At 42.8% G+C, this 13,931-nt stretch overlaps 1 protein-coding gene across 3 annotated transcripts in view; it reads left to right on the top strand.

Annotated features, from left to right (window-relative positions):
- LOC138480763 (titin-like) overlaps positions 1 to 13,931 on the top strand; it is a 557,826-nt gene that overhangs the window by 47,056 nt on the left and 496,839 nt on the right. For all 3 annotated transcript variants that reach the window (XM_069612496.1, XM_069612497.1, XM_069612498.1), the window contains exons 2-3: positions 843 to 1,190; positions 12,148 to 12,279. In XM_069612496.1, coding sequence (XP_069468597.1) covers positions 843 to 1,190; positions 12,148 to 12,279 — 480 coding nt within the window. The remainder of the gene's footprint in view (positions 1 to 842; positions 1,191 to 12,147; positions 12,280 to 13,931) is intronic.

The following is a 13,931-nucleotide window of genomic DNA, read 5'->3' as shown; positions in this document are numbered from 1 at the left end:
ACTCAAAAGTGAGTACAACAAGCAAGCCAACAGTGATTTCTATAATCACCATCCATACAGTTTCATCCATGGATGCAATTCCTTGTGCTATTAAAATCTTTTTGTAAACTAACCAGCAATCATCAAGAAATTCTCCAGAACACAGGTGAAACATTCTTACGGAAAGAAACTGAGTGCAAACTCTATTTACATATGGACCCTTACTTCCCTGGCCAGAAATAGTTGTGATAAACTAATGAGGATCATAACAATCCAATGGTGTACGAGCCACAGTGGTGCCGACATTACTACCTGGTGCCATATAATCCGTCATTTAAGTACTTAAATTGCAGCTGGGCGGTATGGACACGCCCATGTGCCTAGGCTGTTCTCCTCTAATTCACCCACTATGGAGGATGTCATGTAGGGACCACCCAGGTACTTCTACAAAATTACTGAATTGAAGACGTAAGCCACGCCGCAGCTACACAAAAGCTGAGCAGGTCTTGCAGTACTCGGATCCATCGAGGAAGGCTGGATTCTGAAAAATGTTATCTTTTTCAATCATTTGTTTTTGCACGTTACAGCTCTGGCCCAGAGAGCAACAGCCCAGATAGCCTGCAGTGCACATTCTCCCTGTCCTCCCTTCCCAAGCCCACCCCTGACAGGTCTTTGATAAAAGAAGACTCCTCTTAAGTCTACTGTCTGCTCTTTCTGGCACTCTCTCATGCTTTTCTTTCTCTTTCAGACTTTTTCACACACTATAAGATTCTCGAACCATTTTTGTTTGTGTTTTATATCTTTCACTAATAATGCTGACATGTATGACTGACTAATAGTTTGTGCTTTGTTTTCATTTACAGCTGATTATGATCAGATTGTGCAGCGAGATGTTACCGGCACATGGAAACGTTCAGTGGTTCTCCCGTGCTCCTATCCACCTGCAGATCACACGCCACACACCGTCACTTGGCTTTACAACGGAAGGAGAATTTTTGAAAGAGATAATACAGGGGATCACACTTTTGTAACAAAGTACAGAGGTAGACTCAGCCTCCCAGAGGACCTGCAGGAGGGCGATGTGTCTCTCACCATCCTGAACCTCGAGACCGACGATAGGGGGCTGTACACTTGTAAAGTGACGTTTGGTTTAAAAAGTACCTCAGGCCTGACCTTCAAGGAAGATAACATTCACCTAGATGTGTTGAAAGGTAAGAAAGTCACAATGTGTACCCTCAGTCTCATTGACTGTACCTAATATCACACACTGGATTTCAGGCTGTATTTCGAGAAAGCCTATCTTCATTGTGTATTGAATTCTACAGTCTTACGTGAATCACAGAAAAAACAAGCTGTTATTCTACTAGATAAGCTCCTTCTACCAACAGCAGTAGGTACAGATGGTTTAAGAGTAAGTAGGAAGACTACCTATACTATGTTTACCCTGCCTGTCCATCCACCTTTCTGCATCCAATGCAATGTTTTTACAACATGACAGATTTAGGATGTTCTTATCTTTGCGTACGATTTGACAATTTGCTGCCCCCTGCTGTTGGCATTGCATGAACATGTCTGGGGCGGAATGGGAAGATAGCCATCCTGTCTGAGCACCAAGAGACCCACGTGTAGGAAATACTAGATGCTGGATACAATGAATTTACCAAGTTTAAAAAACTTACCAAGACCTGGTTGTTTGACAAATACGAGTGAGCAGCAGAGTGAAGCAGACTTTGGCAGTGGCAGCCCAGAGTCTTTCTACTGCCTCCATTTACCTAAATCAGAGGACAAACCTATATTTACTGGTTCCCGCCACGGAGCGGCCGTGGAGTGAGCAGCAGAGTGAAGCAGACTTTGGCAGTGGCAGCCCAGAGTCTTTCTGCTGCCTCCATTTATCTAAATCAGAGGACACACCTATATTTACTGGTTCCCACCACAGAGAGAGCAGCAGACTGAAGCAGACTTTGGCAGTGGCAGCCCAGAGTCTTTCTACTGCCTCCATTTACCTAAATCAGAGGCCACACCTATATTTACTGGTTCTCACCGCGGAGTGGCTGCAGAGTGAGCCGCAGAGTGAAGCAGACTTTGTCAGACCTTGGCAAGCCGTGCGGCTGTGTCCAGGGTTCCGATTGTCTTAGGAAAGAAATTCTTCATCCGCTGCTGTAAGAGAGCCAACAAAAGGTACAGATCAAAGATGGAGAGCTGCGCATACATTAGGACTGAGGCGGAGAGCGAGGCCACAGTCACAGCCGCTGCAGGCTCGGCAGGTACGGCGTCTATCCCTTTTATCCCTTTTATCCCCCCATGACCACTTCCCTTGCTTTCCTCTCTTTTACCTTCCACGGGTCTTTCCCCTTCCCCAACATCCTGCCCTGTCCCATTTCCCGCCTTACCTGCCAGCATCAGCCCCGTTCCACAGATCCAAACAGAGCTACACAGGCGCGTGCTGCGTCCGCCGAAGGAATCCGTGATCTCCAAAGCAAACAGCAAGAAATGGGTGGAGAAGCTTGCGGTCTCAAAGCAGCCGTCGAGAATTACAGACGGTGCTGACAGTCCGCTGAGTCCCCTGAGCATACCAGGTCTGACGTGGGGAGGGCTGGGCGGTGCTCGCGAGGAAGGAACTCCGCGGATTGCGCCACCCACAACTAGTGTGTCAGCTTTGGAATAGGCTGGCGCTGTGTTCGACATGCGAACGCTGCCCATACCTCCCGTACTGGAAAAGACTGCAGTTCCAATGGGTAAGGAGCTTAGCTGCAGTCTCAACAATGGGGCGAACAGTGACAGTTTGTAGCCTACGTCCGCTGGCGGTGAGCTAGATACCATCAGTAAACAGCTGGACACACAATCGCCCCCCAGCTGTATTGATGTGATGAACAAAAGCACCTTGGAAACACCAATAGCAGAAAACGTAAATACCATAAAAGTAACTGCTATGATATCCACGCAATACCAGTAAGGGAGGATTTAAAGAACCCTGAGTCAGAAGCTGTCACTGCTACGGCAAGCACCAACGAACTTGAACTGGCAAGCACCATCGAATTTAATAATGAAATAAATGACATGTAACGTAATGAACAGTCTCTAGTTGCTAAGCCACTCCCTACTAAGGAAAAACCTCCTGGGACTTGGCAGGGAGTGAGGTACCCGCTCAAATAACTACCCCGAAAAGGCGGGCCTTTTCAAAACATTTAATGTCACCAACGATTGATTAACAAAAAGAAGACGGAAGTGATCCTAATGACGACCAACTGAATGAATGGAAAGGAGAAAACCATACGGAAAGTTCCAAAGCGAGACCGTACCAACAACCGAAGGCCAAGCACTTTAATATAAGCAAAATAACAAGAAGATTGACTTCGAGACCTAAGGCTCCCAAAACAAATATACCAGATTTGCCTATTAGTGTGAAATCCCTAAACACATTTTTTAAGAAGAAAAAAGGGCCTCAAGAGATTTTAGTAAGTGAAATATCGGACCTGGAAATTCTTGAAAGTGTTAGCCAACAAGAAACACACACTGTGCCATCTGAAATTACCACTAACCAATAGAAACTGAAAAGATAAGAACACAGAAGAAAAACAGGAGCAGCCCAGTTCTTAGATGGCACTGTGGTAAAAAAAAAACGGGATTGATATTCCAGTCGAGCACTTGCGGGGGGACAGCTTGTAGCCCCCACCTTACCCCAGGGCTAATTCTGAGGATGAAAGCTCCCCTGAGGTGTCAATGAAGAACAAGAAATCGCCTTGTTTAAATTCTCTTTCATCACCCCTAAGGTCGACAGTGGCGTCCATTGGTCTAAGGATAGAAAGACCGCTCTACGTGGGGTCATTGTCGCAACGTGAAAAGTCAACGAATCCAGTGGGAATACAGCGGTCTCGTCAACAACAAGGGGGCAGACCCCAACAAAAGCAGGTCAGATTAGTGAAACGGGGTGCACTAACGCCCACAAAATGCTGCAGATGCCAATCCAGATGCGAAGATTAAGTGAACTCCAACAACCCCTGCTCCAAGACTTCCTGCAAACAAAAATTATCTGCTTAACGTCATGTCTACGGTCACAATCGCACTTGCCCCTTTTAGCAAGCTATATGAGAGTATCAACGACAACCTGCAAAACCAAACCTCACTCATAGCCGCGATAAATACGAAATTGAATTATTTGGAAGGATTTTTGGTAGGGACGGAGTGGAGTTTGACATCTAGGATTGAACACTCTTTTAGGCAAGAAGAAGAGAGATCTCTGAATAGACTGGACGTTATTAAACGAGCTGTCAGGCCTTGTTCTCAGAGGTTGGAGAAGTCCTCTCAAACAACCTTTGAGCCAATAATTAACAAGAGCAAAGGACCTTCTACGAGGGTAGACCAACAAAACCTGAGAAATACGGCCATGGATCAGGTGCACTCACCCGACCCTATAGCACCAATAATTGCCATAATACACATTAAAGAGGCAAAAAAGCAAACTCTTCAGACTTGCAGCAAAACCATTGAAGCACCAGCCCAAGAAGGAAACTCCTCTTCGCTTACCAAAAGCTCAGTGTCCAATAGATCTAAGATCTCTGCAATCGATCACAACACAAACGTCTTTTCCTATGGCATATTCAATCAACAGAGATCACTTGTCTCTATACCCACCAAATCAAGCTTGAACGAAGCAGCAAAAAATAGAAGATCAAACACTCTCAAAGGGAAGTTTCAAACATATGGATAAACCAGCAGTTCCAACAACTAAGAATTCAGTCGATGGGAATCAAAGATCTGAGAAACACAAATCCTCAGGTTAAAACATAGAACCAGCCACTCTGAATCCCTCGGTCCTGATTTTGGATGACCAACTGGATTGGAGCACGCATACGCTTGAGGAATCAGATTCAGAAACTCCCACGAAAGGAAACCTGAAAAGGAAAGAAGAAAGGACTGAAGATCAAAACCTCAAGTATGGAGCCAGCAAAGAAAGTCCAAATATATGATTTACCCTCTCCGATGGATAATACACCACCAAGTAACAAAGATAAGAGCATGAGTGGAATTGGAAAGGAGGCAAAAATCCTAAAGGAAAATGAAAAGAGAAGACTAGGAGAAATGATGACCGAACCCCTGAGAGAAGAAGACACACAAAGTATGATTGGAACAGTGGGTCTAAAAAAATAAAACCTGCTGATGAACATACCACGGAAAACTGGAAAAGATTTTGCCACTGAAGTTAAAAAGAAGCAGCACATTAAGGAAACAAGTGCCTCGAAATGAAGATAGAGAACAATTCAGAGGCGAATCAAAAGCGTGTGTATCCTCAAAATGAAACACGTGCACCACCGAGCAGATGGATTAATTCTGAATAGAGGAACGATCCTAAAAATACTTACACAAATACCAAGTCTAAGACACATGCAGAATATGGACTTGTGGATAGTGGAATCCTGCCACTCGGGGAGAAGTGATTCCTTATACCTACATCTGAAGTCTAAAATCATCAACCACCAGTTGATGATAGAAAAAGAAAGCTTATCGATCTTGGGCTATGACCTGACAAGTCACTGGACCGACAAATGAAGATGTCGAAAAAATGAGACATAGCGACAGGGAGCAAGGAGGATCAAATCCAACTCCTAAAACTAAAGACTGTCCACATGTACACTATATAAGCAACATGGTACACTTACATTCCCCTCATAAAGATAAAGTTTGAGGGAACCGAAAAGAAGCAGAAATTCATTATCGTGACCTGGGGAGAGACAACAGGCAATCTCGTGAGGATGATAGATTGGACGGTGTGAGGGCCCGAATGATGAGATTGCCTACTCCAACTAAAAAAGACACACTGCTATTGAGAGCTAAAGGAGTGACGGAAAAGAAACTAGAATTGTGGACATGGGCAAAGACTCCGTCTGAACCTCAACATAAAAATTAGCCACCATCACTCAAGAAAAGAGGTCATCAAACCCCAAAGGAGAAGGAGAGGAAGGTTGAAATATTATAACTGAGAGAGAAGATTCAATTTTGCTGCTGGAACAGTCGGGGTTTTGAGCATCTTACAAGGACAACAGATGTCAACCTAGGCCAATTTGACATACTGTGCTTACAAGAGACATGGCTGATGTCTAAAGGTTCGATCTAATATTCAACGCAGCTAGAAAAGGATCAATCGGGTGACCCACAGCCAGATTGCTGACTGCAATAAAAGCAGGGTCTGGCATCGATCTGCTCGAAGTCTTGTCTGCGCCATACTGGGTCCAAGCCATGATTCTAAACTGGCAACAAGCAAGGGTGGGCTGTCAAACACAGAAATTGGAGAAAATTTAGAAGTAACCTCGCACGACAAATTAATTAACGAGATGAGAATAATCTTGGATGAGGTTGATGCCAAAAATTTGGCCCACTATGCAATAATCAACAGCGATTTCAATGCTTCCTGCGAGGGCATAGGTTTGCAGGCCAAACATCTAGACCAGCACTTGCCAGTGAGGTAGCGCGGACACCTGTTGGAAGAGGTTATGACAGCTCGCGACATGCACAGCCTCCATTGGATGCGATCCAAAATAAACTTAACGATCCCATCCTGGCAGAGAGGAATCCAACAGGGAACGATAGACCATGTCTACTTCTCAAAGGATTTGTGCCGGAGAATATTAATTTTGAGATTGTCTGTATGACGTTTAGTGATCACAACTTACTCACTACAGAATGCCTAGCACCCGAGGCTCCAGCAGTTCTCTACTTGCCCGGAAATAACAGTGGCCTCTGGAGGCACTCACGTTAAGATCACAGAAAAGGGACTTCTCCAAATAGCAAGCCAATACAAGCAAATCTCCAAGGAAGGTTTCATGTCAGCAGGCCTTTGTAAGAGTAATCTGGCATACATGCCATTACTTACAAGGTATACCACAAACACCAAGAGAATTACCAAAATAACAGCAAATTACCCTCACCAGTACAATCTGGAGCTAGTTGGGAAAAGACAACTCCATTGGAGACTTAAGACCATCTTTAATAAAGCAAAAACAGTTGAAAATAAGGTGAGGTGGAAAAAAGCTTTTTTTAACGATTACAGGAGTTGGCTACTTCACTACAGACACAAATGGTGTCCAGTCATTAATTTGAAAACAAAAGGATCGAATGCAATACATTCGAGTCAAAAGGACCAAAAAAAAGACTGAATGTCTTTTTTTTTGGGAGGTTTTGGTATAGGTAAAATTCATGGTTTTTGGGCAAAAAACGCTGGTTTGGGGGGACACCCACCCCCCCAAAAAAAAGGTACATGATCAAGGGCTCATCAAAAAAGGTGAACAACCAAATACAAAACAACGTGGGAGAAGAACGTTGGATAACGCACTTTGCATCTCTCTATGCCCCGATATCGGCTGGCGTGACACAGAAAAAGATTTCTAGCTCCCGCGAAATAGGAGTTAAATCCCAGTGGAACATCCCCTCTGATAAAGAGATGATTTAAATAAAATTACTAAACTAAACAACTCAAGGGCTCCTGGTCCATATGGGATCTGCAATCTGGAATTGAAAAAACATCCAGAGCTATGGGCTAACATAATGAGTAAGATCTTTTGAGTAAGAACCAGGTGGTTCCACAATCTTGGAGAAAATCAACCATCGTCCCCATTTTCAAAAGAGGAGCAACGGACGATCCAAACCAGTATAGACCTATTGCACTCTTAGACCTGATGGGGAAGGTATTCGCCTTGTTGGCTTTGGACGCTTTCCAAAACTGGTTGCGGATCGCAGAATATGCAGATCCTTTTCAGAATGGGTTTGTAAAAAACTCAGGGACTATAATGAATATTCTACTGCTGAACTCTATGAAAGCCAAGGTCCTACAGGGAGGACCCCCTGTTTACATGGCATTCATTGACCTGGTCCAAGCTTTTGACCAGGTCACTAGACATCACCTTTGGACCGAACAGGAATTAAAAAAAGTGCCCACTCTCTATCTTGGAGCTGATACAAGCCTTACATCAAGACACATCTGTAAGGGTACGTCTTAGCGCAGAGGGCCGCTTGTCTGAAGAAATCCAGACTGCTAGAGGGGTTAACCAGGGCTGTCCCCTTGATCCTACGTTATACAATGCCTATATAGCAGATTATGGAGATTCATCCAGTGAAGCCAGGCATTTTCCACCACCGTTAGGAGGATCAAAAATATCAAGACTTCTATATGCCGACAACATACTTTTGATGGATTTTACCCCCATTGGTCTGCAACGGCAGCTTGATAACCTGGTGGCTTACTTAAAAAAGAACAATCTACAACTACACAAGGAAAAAAAAATTAATCCTGATAATGGGAAGACCCTCAAAAAAAGCACTCAAATTTCGATGGTGCTGTGAAGGCCTATTCTTGGAAAAAGCGAGCACTTTCAAATATTTGGGGATACTGATTAACAACGACAGACAGGAAGCAGCCATGCAAGATTTCTTGTGGAGTAAATTAAAAAAACCTAACAGCACAAGCAAAGGCCGCCAACAGGAAATACGTCAGGTTCTCCCTCATTCCCATCCTGAGATTTTTCAAGATGAAGGTGGCTACAACTCTGACGTAGGGCATGGATGCAATGCCTTTAGCACCAAATTCGATCTGGGTGAAACTTGAAAGCTTCTTCTGGAGGGGTGTTCTGGGGCTGTCGAAATCTACACCTATGGCGCTAATTAGAAGAGAACTTTGTCATCTCTGCTGGCAATCAAAATGAGAGCAACACTAATGTTATACAGAAAAGTCATTAACGTTCCCGAATCCAAAGTCCTGGATTTAATCAAAAGGGAGATTGATGGTGGGACAAACCAGATGTTGCATAAATGGAACAGCTGAATTTGAATATATTAAAAGATCTGGACTTATCCGTAGAAACACTGGTGCAAAACCCAAACAAAGTTTCGAAGAAACTGTTTGAGGCTGATTGGATCAACACTTTGGAAGAGGCCAGTAGGTATTCTCTGACTGCAGGCTTTTCGTCAACACCAATGAAGCTCAACGAGGTCAGAGGGTGCCTAAAGCAATTCCCGGATAAAAGGCTTAGCAGATCCATCCTAAGATTTCGATTAAACCAGGTTAAAACTAACAAAATCTTAGCCATACGAAATCTGGTGAAATCGAACAAATGCCGGTTTTGCAAAGAAAACCTTAAAGAGGAAACCAGCAGACATCTATTGCTTGAGTATGAAGAACTTAAAAGAGAAAGAGCTTGGTTCCTTGCAGATCCACTGGAAAACTTCAGAACTTTGGATGTAGACAATCTTTGGGACTTTTTGACCCGTGTAAATAACAGACGAGGTGTGTTCGGAGTGACATCATTTTTGATGTTCCTGGATATACAGTCATTTTGAAACTTCGAAGAGGGAAAAGTTGTTGTTTCTAGCTAATCCAATACATCTCTACCTAATTTGGAACTAGGTTTAACGAAAAGTATTGCTTGGAGGATTTTGGAAAAAATTTGCAAACCAATTGAATCAAAATAAAAAAATAAAAAACATACTAATAAAGTGAACCTCTGCATTACCGTCCTGTATTTTGCTTCCTCACCTCTATGCTGTACTAACGGCATGATACCCTTGGGTATGGGCGTTGTCTTAAATGTATAAATAAATAAATGGGAATATTGCTTGCTACGTCATGGCTTCAGTATTTTTGGATAAATGGCTTCGAAAAGCATTTCCACAAACCGCTATCATTTCTACCCCATGGAAAGGTAACACACAGGACTTAAATTCAACTCTCCCTGTCCCACCGCACCAGAGCAGGATTTTCAATCAATACCCATCCAACTTGGGTGCAAAAGGCCAACAATGGCTTATTTATCAACAGGGTGAAGACCTAGAAAGGTTGTTTTAGAATTAATTCTAATATGTTGCATCACAGGGGATCCATCATTTTGACATCAAAAGATACTCCAAGCTCATTGCACATTTCAGTTATTTCCAACACATGCTTTTCAAACCTCCCAGAATATTTCCTCCCAGCTTGGTCTTCCAGAAATGTAATCTGAAATCATGAGGTGTACATTACCTAATTGGTGGGGATGACATATATTGCAACACATAATATATATATTATTCTTATGAGACCCCGATTATGATGTAGTGATGGATTCTGGCACCATTGTGCCCACAGTAATGGAGCATTTTATGGTCCAGAGGTTGTCTCACAGAGAAGGGAACTGTATGTGCCTATCCCAGAAATTACCCACACAGGGCCCCCAGAATAGAAAACAACGGGCACGATGTGTTCTCTGCAAGCTGCCCACCATATATGGCCACAAAAGTCAGCACAATATTGGCTACATTATTTTAAATTAATATGCATGCTCCTTTTCATTGAAATCATAAACAATATCAAGGAATTAGATAAATGTCGAGCTTGGTGCAAGTTATTAATGGATGCTCGAGAGGCTGATACAGTGCGTTTTACTGAATGTGCCCAGGGCCATATGTGTATGTGGGTGAAGGAGTGCTGAATATTGCCCTCATATGACCAGGAACTCCAACCACATAAGCATTGATCAAAGCCTGTGACTCTCACTCTGTATACTGACATTGACAGCATATTGCCAAGAACATTCATTATATCGACTCCCTTCATGTTATCCCGTTGCTTCTCTACAGTAGTTACTTCGTGGCAATGTACTATGATGTAATTACTTCAAAAATACTTCCAAAATATGGGTATTTATGGGTTAAGTGCTAAAAAGGGGGTGGGTGGGTTTTAGGTAGGGGTAGTGATGAAGGGAAAGGGGAGCTGGGGGCACCCCCCAAATAAAAAAATAAAACAATAGAAGTAACATTTCGAAGTAATTGCTGTCGATGAAATGACATGGATCCCGCTTCACTTACTCGCTACTCCCATCACGTTAGGTAGAGTGATCACTTTAGTCATCATTATAAGTAGGGCTACCCCCAACACTTACCAGGTATTTCCATCATAGAGTCATATACTCCCACCAGATCCAGTCTCACATGCAGACACACCCATGTTCCAAGGATTAGTCGGCCTATGTTTCATGTCTGCTCTCCTGGTTCTGAACTCTTGTACTCCCTTATGATTGCTTGTTTTTTGTGTGTGCACACTGAGACCTATGGGCGAGTTGCGCGTTAAAATATTTATTATTATTAATAATAATAATAATAATAATAATAATAATAATAATAATAATAATATTAGTAGTAACAATAATAATAATAATAATAATAATAATAATAATAATAATAATGTTCACCCACACACATGCAAGAAACAATAAAAAACACAAACGAAATGGCTAAACAGGCATGCACACAAAAAAAGACAAAAACACAAAGGCAAACCACACCAAACATAGAGTTACCCTTGCCCACACAGCCTCAGAGGTGTATCTAAGTGGGGTAGAGGGGTATATAGCCCTGGGTCTTTTGGTTGTAGCTCTGGATAGAAGCTCAGTGGCTGCAACTAAAAGGCTAGCACACACACACACACACACACACACACACTTTTCACTCCTTGCTCACCCCTTAGTATAATTGAGGGTGTAGAAGAGGGCGAAAAGGAAACATCAACTCAGATATTCATGGAAAATGGCAGAGGACACAGACGGATCGGTCAGGGGTCGGGAGCTTGTCATGGACAGTCGTTTGATTGTGGGTCATGCAGGCAGCCATGACAGATGTGTACTCTGTGTGTTTGTACCCTTTGAGTATGTTCCACCCTGTGCAAGGTTACCTAATGTTCACTGCCCATTAAGGATGCCCATTTAGCTCAATGAGATACTATGGTTCTCTGCCAATACCCCTACACTACTGCAACAACATTTGCCCTGTCTACCTCCCAAATTGCATTAAGAATGCATACGCCTAGGTGAGCACAGTGTGAAGGGTCAAATGAACAGTGAAAGGTAAGGGACCCCAGCAGGTATTTTCTGAATTGCATTAGCCCAGCCTTTGATCGAAATTATAGCTACTCCATTGGTACTGCATTCGTGTTGGATCAGCCAGTCAAAATAAAGATTGAAGGTAGACGGATTTGTTTCTTTAGGACACCTACTGGGTGGAGAGTGGGTGTGGGTGTTATTGTATAGGCATTTCTAATTTTGATGTGCTATGGCTACCAGGAGTACTAGCAGTGTTTCGGCTTGTCAGCATAAATTATCTTTGCGCTTCCTGACTCAGCTCATGATAAACCTCTATTTTTTTTAACAGCTGCTCCCGTTGCCACACCAACCATTCCAATTATAAAGATGGCCAGCATAAAAGTGGGGAGCACCACAGGACGTCTGGGAAATGCAGGAGAACATGAAGCTCACCAACCCATAGATCCTGCTTCAACAAAAGGTATTACTCAACACTGTATCTCACGTGTTGTTTTAAAATGTCTATATTTCAAGGCCACATGAGCCATTCATAGGTGCTCGGATTTGAAGACACATGTTTACTATGGCCTTATAAATTAAGGGATTGGTCATTATCGCGGGATAATGACTGCTCCCAAATTAAGGCCCTGGTCGATGAGGCTATTAGAACATCGTTCTCATGTCAATAGAGATTTTGTAATTTTGAAATAACTATGATGTGGTTATAAGGTAAGCATTTGTATTGTAAACTTGGTTGACCTAAAACAGTTTTAACATGATTTTGCTTTAGGTGCAGCTTTAAAGTGAATGGGTTTTCATTGTTGAATTTTTCCCTTTCCCTTTGTTGTGTTAAATTAGGTTGGAGTATTGTCTTGATATAAATTGTGCATTGCTGTTTCATGAATGCAGAGACAGGCTTTACTGGTTCCCTGGATGCTTCTGAGGTCAGAATGTCTGAAATGCAGTCAATACCAGCAGTTATTGACTGCACTCCAAAGATTTTGGTTGGCAGAGAGGTCAATGATGACTTCCATGTGCTAATACTACTTAATCAAGGGAGGTTTAAACTATCCAATTTTTTGTACTTGCAATCCCAACTATTACAATGGTCATATGAAACCGCAGTGAGCTGTTGTCCAGAAAAAGTCCAGATAATATCAGTCAGACCATGTATCATCCCTGAACGATTTGAACTCTTTATTTGTGTAGTAATCCTTTCACAACTTTGAGGCGATATACCCTGAGGTAGCATGCTGACCCTGTAGGTAATGGCCCTCCGACCCAAGTTAAGAGCCTAAGTGCATAGAGGGCCCATTACGATGGTGGCGGTACCATTGCCAAAAGGGTTGGCACGCAGCCAATGGACATACCACCATAATCATCCGTGTAGTTCCCTGCAAGGATGCTAATGTTTTTATTAAAAAGAAAAGAAATAAAGTTACCTTTCTTGCACGGTGCCTCGCAGTGCTGCTGACAGCAAGTCCATTTTCCATGTTGATGACCTCAACGTCATCCACTGGAAAATGGCCTGATCTGACAGCTGCACTGCATGGCACCGGGCCGCGCAGCCATGGTAGGGTCCTTTTTTCATATCTATAAAACAAATGACAACATTAGCCCCCATGTAGGAAACTACATGGGTGCTAAGGTGAAAGAGGAGCGGGGATGGGAAGGGAAGTGCCCTACAGCAATGAAAATACTCGGAGGATGGGCTTTACTTAGTTAATACAGCCCGCGTTCTGAGCATTTTCACTGGCTTACGGCAGTGCGCAGGGTGCTAATGAAATATATGTCCTGTTACACTTGTCTTGGAAGAATTCTTTTTTCATCAATTAAGTTGACCTAAGATTCCACCTATTTGTAACTGAAGGGACAGCCCTAAAATCGGGCAGGAACTAATGGGCTGGGAAAACAAGATGTATATACAATGAATGTTCCTACCCTCTCTAATTCAATGCTGCAATAATTTAGAGCAGTGTGTTTTTTAAACCTTCCAAAAAACACCATGCATAAGTATTGAATAATGATTACGTGGTGATGAAACAACCATTAACAATGTTTGGTTTTTTATGGTAGCCTCTTTATTATTTTTGTGGCTAGTCTTTTTAATTATATTCTTAAAACAAGAAAAGA

Source organism: Ambystoma mexicanum, chromosome 5p, assembly GCF_040938575.1.
Source record: "Ambystoma mexicanum isolate Mex_15411 chromosome 5p, UKY_AmexF1_1, whole genome shotgun sequence".
NCBI classification, from domain to species: Eukaryota; Metazoa; Chordata; class Amphibia; order Caudata; family Ambystomatidae; genus Ambystoma; species Ambystoma mexicanum.
The sequence above is the reverse complement of the archived record's forward strand: the minus strand, read 5'-3'. Positions and strand labels throughout refer to the sequence as shown.